Raw genomic sequence first — 12,951 nt, 5'->3', positions numbered from 1 at the left:
TTACTTTAACTTAGGCAAAGCACATGCCGCCTCCTGAAAAGAATTCTTTTGTTGTTCAGAAGAACTTGACACTGACCTTAGCTCCATTTTCCACGACAGAGAAGACAATTTACAGAGAGAAAGAGATGGATATGATAATAGGCAATTATAAATAACACACTAACCTAGTGTGAAATGACAACACACATACCTACACCCTCGTCCCAGAACTATTCAACAAATTATCCTCTTAAATGGCACTTGGAAAATATCAAAACAATCAGGTTGTATAAATAGCTAGTTATGGTGTGATGGATTATTATGGCACAGGGAGGTGACAAACTTTAATGTTTATTATTCCCTCAACACACACATCCATCAGCTGAGACATCACTCTAAATTACAGCTTGTACCACTAGATACTGATGAATAGTGCTGGCTAGTACTTCCTTATCTAAGCCCTTCTGCAAAGCGTAAAGATCTCTCTTCTCATTCCTTATGAACATTTAATTTTTTTTGCTTCTGTTAGCCCGTAGAAACCTGGGTCATAGGCAGCCCTGGTGGTCTGCTAGTTTCAGAGAGTCTGTTATATATTCATTCACTATGAACTGCTTGTTAGAAAGACGGAGGGGCCAAGTTCAGTTCAGATCTAAGACCTTTTTGCTGACTTCCCATAGATCCTTACGGAAGGTAGAGGATATTTAACAGAGGCTCCCAGCCCTGAGAATCAATTGATAGCCTAGGAACAACGAAGTTAAGAATGTGCAAAAGTGTTGTTGAGCCGCAAGCAGGAAGAGATCAACAACACAGACCATCCAAAAGATAATAATGTCACTAATCTCTCATCAGCCTGCATAACTTTACAGGGATGGCTTTTAATCTGGCTCCCAAACACAGTGAAGCCCCTTTCAAAGACATTCTTAGAGCATTTTATTCCATCAGCACTGACTGACTCACAGCTGAATCCTTGGAATTATATTAATGCTAACAAAACTTTTCATTTAAGCTCAGTTAAACAGCCTGGTTTATTGCACTTGGTCCTAGCTATTTTTTTCTCCTTCCCTCACTCTCTCTCTATTTAAGTTCATCATTTTCCAGATGGATGTTGGTTCTAGACCCTCCCTCACTCTGGAAACAAAGAGATAAAGAGGGGAGCCTCTGTAAGGTTTTACCTCAGTCTGGAAACCTTCCACCAGGATGGCCACCAATAGATTAAAGAGAACGTAATTCCCAAACGTCATAAGAGCGATGAAGTAGAGAGCAGCCCAGGAAGAGGTAGACGCCATGCCATTGTAGAGGACCTTGTTCCAGTCTTCTTGAGTCAGAATCTATGGAGAAGAGGCACCATGAGTATAAAGGGACATCACAACAGTCCAACATTCACTAGTAACCCAGCATTTGGGTTTTGTGACTAGGGACACTCATTTTTCCTACATGCTCTTACTTATGCTCCAGGCCGGCAGAGGTGTATCTTCAGCCTTAAACAGGCAAAGAACCTACTCTTGGGGAGACCAGCACACTGGTAATACTAATATTGTACAATTGCTGCTTCTCAACAGCCCTGTAAGGAAGAGAAGTGCACTCATGTTCCAGACGGGCACAGAAGGATTGTTACTTGGCTCCGGTCACCCAGTGAATCCAAGCAAAGACAGGGATAGCACCTGATTCCCCACTCTCTCCCTCTCACTCCCCCTCCCCCTTCCCCACACTCTAACCCCAAGGGTTGTAAGCTGCCCTAACTCTGTGCATGGAACTCCAGCTGATATCAAGGCCCATACAAAGCTTTAAATGACTGCCGTGTAGCATGCACTGGTATTTTGTTTTGTCTGCAAAGACAGATAAAGATCCACAAAAGACTTGGAATACACAATCCAGATTTGCCAACAGCAATACACTACACAGTACAAACTATTGTCATAAAACAGATCCTCCTCACTATGGAAACAGGACTCCAGGCTGGCTGACTTGCTTTGAAGCTCCCATTGGACTTGTGTCAGCCTTGCTCACAGACTCGTCCTTTACTTAGACTAATTACCCCTCTGTTGCGCCTCACAATCTTACCACTGCTCCTGCAAGAGCCTTCTCTACTGCAGCTTTTGGCATCTCTGGGAGTTCCCCTTTCATCCAATCTCCATTAATTGTCTTGTATCATCAGCAAACGCTCCTCCCCCCATTGATACTTTTTGGTTTCTCTCCCCCTCAGCTATTAGTTTTATTGAGATTTGCAGAGCATTGTGGAAAGCAAACCTAAACTCTCCTGCCCCACTTACAGCCCCACAGCGTGTGCTTGGTAAGGCGTTCTTGCTGTTGTACCTGGAAAACCGTGACGATGGCCCATAGCAAGGAGTCAAAGTTCTTCCTGTCTGGCAGGGTGTCTCCATCTCGCTCCGAAGCAAACTTACAGCCGAAGAGATGCATCCCCAGGATACTGAGCACAAGAAAAAGGGAAGACGGGGTTGAAGATGATGTTAAGAAAGCAGCATAAAGTGGTGGCCCTCTGTGTCTCAGGATACTGTCTGCCTAGCGAGCAGTTATTGGGAGCAATGCTTCCCTCCACAGAGGAAAGAGAGCCTTAATTTGCTTCCTGCCAACTCTCCCCTCAGTACATCTTGGGCAAGGGCAGCCTTACCCCCTGTATATTAGAGACGGGCTCATCTGGGGTTGGATTTTGAGCAGGTTTGACTTATTAGAAAGATCAGATTCATTTTCAATATCTGCACCTGGGTTTGGATTTCCAACACCCCCAAAGTTCTGGGCTGCTTGAATCTCAAGTGGATCCAATCTCAAACCTTTTGAGAGAAAAAGAAAAGAAATGATGCAAAGGGGATAAAAGAACCATGTGTGAATGAGATTGACTCAGATGGGTTTATTCTAGGGACATTCTCTTCTCTGCCCTTTGAATGACAGTGTTTTGGTTAAGGCTTCCGGCTTGCCCTCTGGACTGCAGCAGGAATATGATGTCACATGCCCTCTGCCTTGGGGTGATGCCCGTGGGGAATCAGACAGCAGAAGGGATTTCCCTGAGAACATCCTCACAAACACAGACATGACATTTGGCAAGAATTGCGAGATTCTAGCCAGGGGCTGTGTCTGCAGTGCCCGTACCTGTTATGGAGGCTACTGTGCTTCTCATTCGGCAGTTCACTTCAAGAGAGCCCAGACAGAGTTATTTCCTTTTGTGAGCAATCATGAAACCTAAGGATTCTCTTCACATTCTTGTTTAGTCACTGGACCAGAAACTTAAAGCACAGAGCTGGAGCAGGGCATGAAAGGAAATCAGAATCCATGCCACGTACTCACCTAAAGATGAAGATGAAAAGCATCAGTAACATGCAGAAGGTGGCCACGTTGTCCATGGTCTTCATAAGGACAACTAGCTGGCGCTGGAGGGCAGGCATGAAGCGGACCAGCTTCAGGACTCGCATGAGACGGAACGTCCGCAGAACTGACAGACCCCCGCCTTGCTGTCCCACTATCTCCCAGACACTAAGGAAGAAGAGAGATTTACCGTATGGGACTGGGTGTGGAAAAGAAAGCACTGGACACAAATGCATGTAGACAGCGATGGGAGAAAGGAAGAGAGAACTGAAAGGAAAGATCCACTCTCCAAGCTGGTGAAGCTCAGAGAAAACAGGGGTGTGAAGTAAGGAGCCTGTCAGGAAGGTCTGTACAGACAGTGCCTTCTGATACCTGAATTTGTGTCAGATTTGCAAAGAATGGAGTCCCATTAGAGCAGGCCAAAAACATGCCTGTATATCACTGAGTGCATCTGTATGCACAGTTACAGTGTTCACGTGTGCCCGGTGGGGAAGTGGGCACAAAGACCCAAGAAGACATTTGTCAGCTGAAGAGTTTATGTCTAAACTTCTCCAATATCTGCAGGTGTTTGGATCCAGGATTTGTTGTTTGGGGGCTCTCTAAAAAAACAAACAAAATAAAAAACCAAGCAACCAAAACCCCACAAAGCTAGCCTTGGCATGCAGGGGTGTGGGCGGTCATTTGCCTATAGGCATGTTTAATCATATACAGTGGATGATATAAAATATGTCACAGCAAGTTAATTAACACTGCATAGGGAACCAGTGATGGTCCATTAGGTTTCTTACAGAAGGTGAAAATAATGATCCAAGGATTCAAATTCATGATATTAATGATGCACAGAAGTCAGAGAGATGGGGTGTGTATACTTTGAGGTGCAGGGGAGGAATATGAAAGAGGAGCTCAGAAGTAGGCATAGATATGAGGGAACAGAAAGGACACATGCTATTAAATAAGGCTCTGAACAAGGTATCACAAAAAAGCATGGCTGGGCACATGGAAAACTTCGGCAAAGTGCCATTATACTAAGGGTAGCTGCATATATAATGAACTACCAAAGACAGGAACAAGGTGGGTTGCTACAGAAAGTTTTCAGATTAGAGAATTTATGGAGAAACAACAATATGGGGTACAAAAGCTAACAGAGGAGCACAGGGGCCTAAGTGACCCAGAAAGGCCATTCTATCCATTATCTTCTGTTTTAATTTAACAGTCCAGTGAAGAGACATTCTTGCAAGCAGAACACCATGCTTGTACCTGATCACTACAATGATCCCATCAAAGATGTTGTATGGATTTTTGATGTACCCAAATGGACCATACACGAGGACTTTCAGCAGCATCTCCAGGGCAAAGAGGCTTGTGAAGACAATATTGCTGATCTCCAAGGCATTGGTGAGTTCCTCAGGCTGCGATTAAGAACAAAAGGGGCGGGGGACAAGTAGTTACATGATACAAATCTACGCTATAGAGGTGCTCAGATTTAGACCACAAACTAGACCAGGGCCAATTACAGAAGGATGTAAATAGTGATGTAAAGTGCATGCTATTAAAAGTATAATTTACAGCCAAGTGAGTAAAAGAGCAAGATAGCAGATGGAAAAACTCCAACAGGACAGCGTAAGATATAGCACTTATCATAGACTATAGAGGTAAATCCACCCAATAAACCCACATTAACTACAGCATCACCACTTGGATGCCTGGTGTGATGCCATCAACCACGGTCATTCTGGCTGGTGCAACAGTCCTTAGTAGACCACATGCATTTGATTGATTGCTACTGTAACAGGAGACATTTGTAACACTGTCCAATAGAGAAATGGAGCATTATCTGTAACTCTCACATAGATTATCCTATACAGAGGCACAAACCAGAGTGTTTTCTCACACACATCAATTACGGGTCTATTCTTTAATTTGCTAGGTATCTTAGGCCTGGTCTACACCTGGGGGGGAGGCGGGGATCGATCTAAGATACGCAACTTCAGCTACGAGAATAGTGTAGCTGAAGTCGATGTGTCTTAGATCGACTTAGAATCACTTACTTTGCGTCCTCATGGCGCGGGATTGACGGCCGCCGCTCCCCTGTCGACTTTGCTTCCACCTCTTGCCGAGCTGGAGTTCAGCAGTCAACGGGAGAGTGATTGGGGATCGATTTATTGCATCTACACGACACACAATAAATCGATCCCTGATAGATTGATTGGACCCTTAATCTTACATAAAGACTAAAGCTAAGATTTTCAAATATGATTAGGGATCGTAGGTGCCTAACTTAAGATGTCTCAAAGGAACTGACTTCCAGAAAGTACTGCGCACCCTCAGTGTGAAAATCGCACACCTTTAAGGTTTCTCAAATTGGTAACCTAAAAATTGAGGTACCCCAAAATCACTAGACACTCTTGAAAATCTTACTCTGTACCTACTTCCTAAATAGAATTAGGCAAAGATACAAGCAACTGGAAACAGGGTCTTATAATGGGAAGTGTCAGGCAACCTTAATAATAGGTGGTGCTACCAGACTTGCATTTAATACTTTGAGCTTCTCTAATGCCTTTCACCTGGGGATCTCAAAGCACTTTACAAACACTAACTAAGCCTCTTGATATCCATGTGAGCTAGGCACCCAACTATGAGAAACACATTACAGAAGAGTAAACTGAGGCACAAAGAGTGAATTATCTAAGGTCACCCAGTGACTCTATAGAAGGGCTAGAAATAGAATCTGGGAGCTCTGACTCTCATTCTCCTGAGTTAGGTCCCAATCAGCAAAGTATCTAAGCATGTAAAATTTAACTAACTTTACAACTAATAAAATAAAAAGAGGAATATCCTAAAATTAGCTGGCAATTTAATCTATGACCTGGTGCCACTGTAGTATGTGCTGCAAGGCTATAAATACAAGAGTTCCCACTTTTCTGAAACCATGCAAGACAGGAACATACATGCTGCAATACCTAGGTCCAACAGGGGTGTTTCAAAGACGTCACCGTAGCCTTACACAGGATGTGCTCACTTGCAATCATCTGCGTCTCAGTGCACAGAGATACCACAGTGAATGGGGGCTTTAGAAATACACAGATTAGACAGACAAAGCCATTTTTTGCATTGAATTCTCTTTCTTTGTTTCTCAATGTCTGAATCGCCACAGACCTACGCTGAATCTTATATTTCACTTTGCCTTCCGCCCTCCTGGCATAATATTTACTCCGTAAACTTGGACCAAAATTGTTCTGACATCAGACTGTAATCCCTCCAGACTTGCACCGACAATGGCAGGAATTTGTTATAACAAAATTAAATCCCTATCTAGTGATTGGGAAAATGACTGTGTCAAAACAAAAAAAATGTTATGGAAGGGAATTACTGGGTGTGCTTAGCAGATATTGTTTGGGCACTTCGGATCCCTCAGCCATTTCAAAGTGCTTTTGCTTCCCTTCATGACATCAACGGTACTCAGCCCACAAAAGAGGCCAGATGTCAGAAAATATTTACTTTCTCAAGAACAAAAGGGGTGGAAGGCAAAAGATTTAAATGTGCTGAAGAGAAACCAGAGGGAAAGAAAACAAAAGGTTATTTATCAATTTGCAGCTTCATGTGTCACTCTCATCTGTAACTAAATCCTGGGGCTAGAGTCTGACATTACTTTTCTTGCTGATCTTGAGTTAAAATAAAACTGCTTTAACTCATGCTATTAAAAACACTCTTGGTTTAAAATGATATACGTCCTGGAACACACACACACAAAATCATAAATCGGCTGAGAACTTGTATATCAAGTGCCACCTCAGGACAATTTCAAAAAGCCTGCACTTGCCATGAAAACTGCCAACTCATTCGTAACTGCAGAGGCTCAGAGACAGCCTGTGCTGTTATTTTCATTATGGCAGCTATTTCATTATGCAAAGAAAGGTGCTCTTGGAATCTTTCCTCCTCACACATCATCACCAGTAACTTGGAGCCTATAGGTCACATTGTGCCATCAACTACACTTGTGCAATCCTTTTGCCATAAAAAACATGTTACATTATGGCTGCTGAACAGGGTTGCCCACGTAGAACTGAGGGAAAAATCTGGCCCTGCAATGAGAACTCAGTGAACTCTGCTGATGATCATGAGCCAGGCTAGAACTTGGCTCCCTCTCCCATAGCTGAGCTATCCATTCCTGGAGGATGCAGGAAGAAACATTAAAAAACGAAGCCAGTCAAGGAGGTGATCTAAGATTAAGTACAAAAAAAGTAATAATACTTTGGACTTAACTGGTGCCTTCCATCTGCTAGGTGTACAGGTACCATCCTCATTTTACAGATGGAGAAACTAAAAGACAGAGGGGGCCCAACTGATTACCCCAAGTCACACCATGAGCCAAAGGCAGACCTGGTAGTGGATTTTATGACTGGGATTTCCCAAATAGCTTAGGGATTTAGGCTTCAAACTCCCAATGAAATTCAATGGGAGCTGGGCACCTAACTCCCTTGGGTTCTTTGACATCCCATTCAAGCCTGGTCCCTCTCACAAAACTAAGTGATTGGGCAACAAAATGGCAAATGAAATTTAGTGTGGATAAATGTAAAGTAATGCACATTGGAAAAAATAACTCCAACTATACATACAATATGATGGGGGCTAATTTAGCTACAACGAATCAGGAAAAAGATCTTGGAATCATTGTGGATAGTTCTCTGAAGACGTCCACGCAGTGTGGTGCGGCGGTCAAAAAAGCAAACAGGATGTTAGGAATCATTAAAAAGGGGATAAAGAATAAGACGGAGAATACCTTATTGCCCTCATATAAATTGATGGTACGCCCACATCTTGAATACTGCATACAGATGTGGTCTCCTCATCTCAAAAAAGATACACTGGCACTAGAAAAGGTTAACAGAAGGGCAACTAAAATGATTAGTCCCATATGAGGAGAAATTAAAGAGGCTAGGACTGTTTAGCTTGGAAAAGAGGAGACTAAGGGGGGATATGATAGAGATATATAAAATCATGACTGATGTGGAGAAAGTGAATAAGGAAAAGTTATTTACTTGTTCCCATAATATAAGAACTAGGGGCCACCAAATGAAATTAATGGGCAGCAGGTTTAAAACAAATAAAAGGAAGTTCTTCTTCACACAGCACGTCAACTTGTGGAACTCCTTGCCTGAGGAGGTTGTGAAGGCTAGGACTATAACAGCATTTAAAAGAGAACTGGATAAATTCATGGAGGTTAAGTCCATTAATGGCTATTAGCCAGGATGGTTAAGGAATGGTGTCCCTAGCCTCTGTTTGTCCGAGAGTGGAGATGGATGGCAGGAGAGAGATCACTTGATCATTACCTGTTAGGTTCACTCCCTCTGGGGCACCTGGGATTGGCCACTGTTGGTAGACAGGATACTGGGCTAGACGGACCTTTGGTCAGACCCAGTATGGCCATTCTTATGTTCTTTAAAGCAACAGCTGTGTAAACAGAGGCAGATAGCTGAGGCTGCATTCCCCACATAAGAGACATGCATAAAGCAAGCCATTAAGTGCACTTGATCCAGGCTGTGTCTAATCCCAACACGTCCCAGACACTGGTTCTTTGTTTACAAGTGTCCTACAGAGCTTTAACCCTGGTAAGATGAGAGATAAGTACAGGGACCTGTCAGTGGGAATCAGCCAGTCTCCCCACTCATTGCCAGAAGGACCGGAAAGCATTGTTAATAATCAGCCACAGCTCAGAAGGGCTTCACCTGACAGATGCTGTTGTAAATCATCTCAGAAAGCAACATCCTGAGGTAACCAAAATCTGTAATTGGTGTCACTGCTCTGGCTGGAGTTCAAGCTGTGGGAAAATTATTCTGGTGTCAGAGAGATGGTTTGGGAGCTGAAGTGGGGAATACAGGCAGCTTATGTTATTTATCTGGCCGGAAAGCCATTAGATGTGAGATTTGAAAATAACCTGCTTCCTGCATTACAAAGAGCAAAGATGTCACCCTGTAGCCCGCACCACTCATTAGTGGGCTCTCTGGATCCTCTAACTCCAAGCGCTTTCGGAGCTTGGGGGAGTTGGGGGGGGTGGGGAGGGACGGCACGGAGGATGGGCAATGCAGATGCTGGGAGCTCGGTATCCCTCATACCAGCATCCATGCTATGGCAGAGGGTTTATCCTTCACTCTCATCAAACAACATCTGAAAAATAAAATCCATCCATTTCCCCTTCCTCTGAATCCCGTCATGGCTCTCCCATGGCCGACATGAACAGAGTCCAGGTAACTCTCAAAGAAAAACTACCCATATTCAGTCTGTAGCACTTTACATTCAGCCTCTCTTTCATGAGCACCGTATTCACAATGTCTTTGTTTACCAAAGTATATGTGGCTGAGACTGTCAAAGCTCCCTAGCGGGATTTGGACCTGAGATTCCCAGTTGAGGGTCCAAATCCCCATAGGCAGTTTGAACAGACTCAGCTGTCCTGTTTCCAAGGAGCCATACAAAAATATGACTTTCAGAAGACTCTCCTGCCATAGGGTATGTCTCCATTGCAGTCAGAGGTATGACGGCAGCACACATAGACCCACTTGAGCCAGCTTTGATCTAGCGAGTGCAAATACCAATGTAAGGATCTGCAGATCTAGAACTCAGTGTTGTAGGATCCTAGGTGGCAGATGCCTCCACTTCACCCCACAAAAAGCCAAGCTGAGCAGCATCCAACAATTACTGGAAGGGTAGGCAATCCAGGAAGTACCGGCCAAAGAGGCCACAGTGACAGAACAACTGTGGCTGCCTGATTGGTCCATATCAACTATTTAAACCAGGAAGTGGCCCCAGGGACCCAGCTAAGCAACAATGCAAACTCCTTGCTACTGCTACAGGCTTCATCTTTTGCCCCATCTTGCTCCAGACTCTCTTGCCTTTGATCCTGGCCCAGTGGATACTATTGGGCGAGCTACCTGTGCCTTGGTCTCTACAACTAATACAGTGAAGTGCAGCAGCATGAACTTCAGAGTAGGCTGTACCAGCTTGTCTGGGACCCTGAATAATTATGTGGGTGACCAGCTTGCGCTGAAGTCTTTGCTGCTGTAGTTTCACTGCTATTGGTACTCACACTAGCTAGATTAAAGCTAGTAGAGATATCTCTACATGTGCTGCAATTCAAACCTCCAATTGCAATGTAGACATACCTTAAGAGATGGTGAACATGTCAAGTGCTCCCTTTAGAGATACTGACAAAATATACCTAGGATAGTCAAAGATTCCTGACAAAGAACCAGTTGCTAGGATATGTTGCCAAGCGTCTCTCAAACACCATGTGGATAATCAAATGTAGGTTTTCCAAGCCTCCTGCAGAGGAGAATATGTGAGAGTGTCAATAAGATCTTACTGTCATTGTCAAGAATCGAGCCATTCAGGGCATCCACTATGGCTGTAAGGAAATGATTTCTGCTGCTCTGGCTCCTGTTCTAGGAGACTGCAAATTTATCAGCCCAGAGCATGGGGGAGTGGGGGGAAGCGATCTCTGCAGGGCACACTGTGTCTGGAACTCACAAAGATGAATTCATTTATTTTCCACCCCCAGTGAGCAGACTGATTCAGGTGGTATGAAACCTCTCTTACTGCTCATGGGAGAAGTGTATTGAGCCCTACTTACTGATTTCAAACCGTGCAAGTTAGGGGGAATCACAGTGGAGTGAAGTAACATGTGCAACTTGAGAGGAACAAATGAAACTTGAGCTGTTGCTGTCAAACATCCAAAGATAAGCTCTCCCAAGCACTGAAGAGTCTAGGGAGAAGCAGTCAAAAGCACTCCTTTTTGTTCAAAGACATCTCATCTTGGCAGGAGCAATCTCTCTGGATTGGATCAGTTATTGTCAGTCTAAGATGGGGCCTCATGAAGAGAGGGCTAGGACACAAGGACCGCTTGATGCCAACTGGCAGCGAGCACAGGGTTAACATAAAGGTACAAGGATCCCCTGGCTTCACCAAAAGAATGTCATGTCAGGTCTCTAATGAAGGCGTGAGTCTGTGTACTGTGTGTCTTACAGCAGAAGTCTATTTGCATATTGAGCCAAGTGTCAAGGAAAGGCTTGTGGAGACTACAGAATAAAACAAACAGAAAGAGGTAAACAGCTTGGGCGGGGAGCAGGGAAAAGGGCTTATTTTCAAGAGAAGATCAAAGATCAGAGATTCTCTGTAATCCTCCAGTCTGTAAAGACAAGCTGCCTCTATCACGTGAAAGGACTTGGAGCAATCTACCTTGTAGAAGACATGCAAATGACTCATACATTAAGTTTAGGCTCCAGAAAGCAGGCTATGATTTTATTTTATACGTAATCATTTCTTTCATTTCCAGTATTCGTACTTCCCATCACTTGAATGTCTGTTTGCTGATAGCAAATGTATTCTTGTTTTCCCCTTAAATACACCGCTAGACCGAGCTCAGTTCTCTGTGTTAAGTGGAGCGGTGATCCTGAGTTGAATCTTGGATGCTGGTGCATGCTGCTCCTTTGAGAGTAGAGGATCAGAGAGCTCTGTGAGTGGTCACTGGAGAGGAGGCTGAGCGCTCCAGAGGGACTCTCTGAGGATTCAGGGGGTCAGTGTGTGCCTATCGCTACCCTGCGCAGAGCATGCGAGGCCTGGGAGGTCCTGGAAGTAAATGCTTGTGTTGCCCGAGGCTGGTGGAGTCAGGGAGTTGAGCCATGGAGACACAGACAAGACTGCCTGGTGCTAAGGGCAGGTGGTAGCGAGGTGCTGTGCAACCCTGAGTATCCCCGGGAAGCATCACGAGGGCCGAGTGCTCTTCTTGCAAAATACAGGCGGCACGGTACATGTCTGAGAGTGACTGTCTGTGTATGTGATGGGAATGGGCTATAGGAAGGAAGGATGGGTTTTGTAGTTAAGGCATTGGACTGGAGCTCAGAAAAAAAATCTCCCATCTCTGCCAAAGATTTCCTGGGTGACCTTGGGCAAGTCATTTAACCTCTCTGTGTTTCTGTTCATCTGTCTGTAAAATGGGAATAATCATACATCCTTCTTCCCACCCTTTGATTGTCTCACTCATTTAGATTAGATGTAAGGTTTCCAGGGCAGGGAGTGTCCCTTGCTGTGCATCCATATAACGCCTACTGCAACAGGGCCCTAATCTCAGCTGAATCTATAGGTGAAAATAACAAATGACAAAATGTTTCACGGACTCCTCAGACAGGCCCCACAATTTCAGAAATCTAGATAGAAGGATTTGGGACCTCATAAGGGAGTCCCGGCTTAGAGGACATAAGGAATAACATACATGTTTTCATCCTATTAATCCCCACTGTCATTTGATAGCTCTAGTTTGTCTTGGCTAAGGGCAAGTTCAAAGGTGACTTAGGCTGTGACTACACTGCACATCCCCATCCCTTGCTCCCCAGTGTTTTCTCCACACCCTCTTTTTAGCCTCCTCGCACTGCTAAGCTGAGTGACTGGAACCCAGGTCTAAGCCTATCCCAAGGGAGAGTGTCCTCACTGCAACCCTCTGACCCCAAGTTAGTGTGTCCTCGCTAATTCTGCAATCGTCTGTGTTTTTTCTGGGGGCACATCCCATAATTCTTCATGCTGAGATGCCCTACGATTCTTTCCCAGTCAATGGTGGGAGAACTTGTCTGTCCTTAGGGGGCTGGGGGGAAGCATGGGAAGGGCAGT

General features: G+C 44.5%; 1 protein-coding gene across 1 annotated transcript in view; it reads right to left on the bottom strand.

Moving 5' to 3' along the window:
* Nucleotides 1–12,951, bottom strand: part of CACNA1G (calcium voltage-gated channel subunit alpha1 G) — a 148,631-nt gene that overhangs the window by 81,121 nt on the left and 54,559 nt on the right. Inside the window, exons 9-12 of the mRNA XM_075071823.1 lie at nt 4,555–4,706; nt 3,280–3,465; nt 2,293–2,407; nt 1,152–1,307 (exon numbers count right to left, since the gene is read on the bottom strand). Coding sequence (XP_074927924.1) covers nt 1,152–1,307; nt 2,293–2,407; nt 3,280–3,465; nt 4,555–4,706 — 609 coding nt within the window. The remainder of the gene's footprint in view (nt 1–1,151; nt 1,308–2,292; nt 2,408–3,279; nt 3,466–4,554; nt 4,707–12,951) is intronic.

Source organism: Chelonoidis abingdonii, chromosome 13 (assembly GCF_003597395.2).
Source record: "Chelonoidis abingdonii isolate Lonesome George chromosome 13, CheloAbing_2.0, whole genome shotgun sequence".
Taxonomy (NCBI): domain Eukaryota; kingdom Metazoa; phylum Chordata; order Testudines; family Testudinidae; genus Chelonoidis; species Chelonoidis abingdonii.
This window is presented reverse-complemented; position numbering and strand designations above follow the sequence as displayed.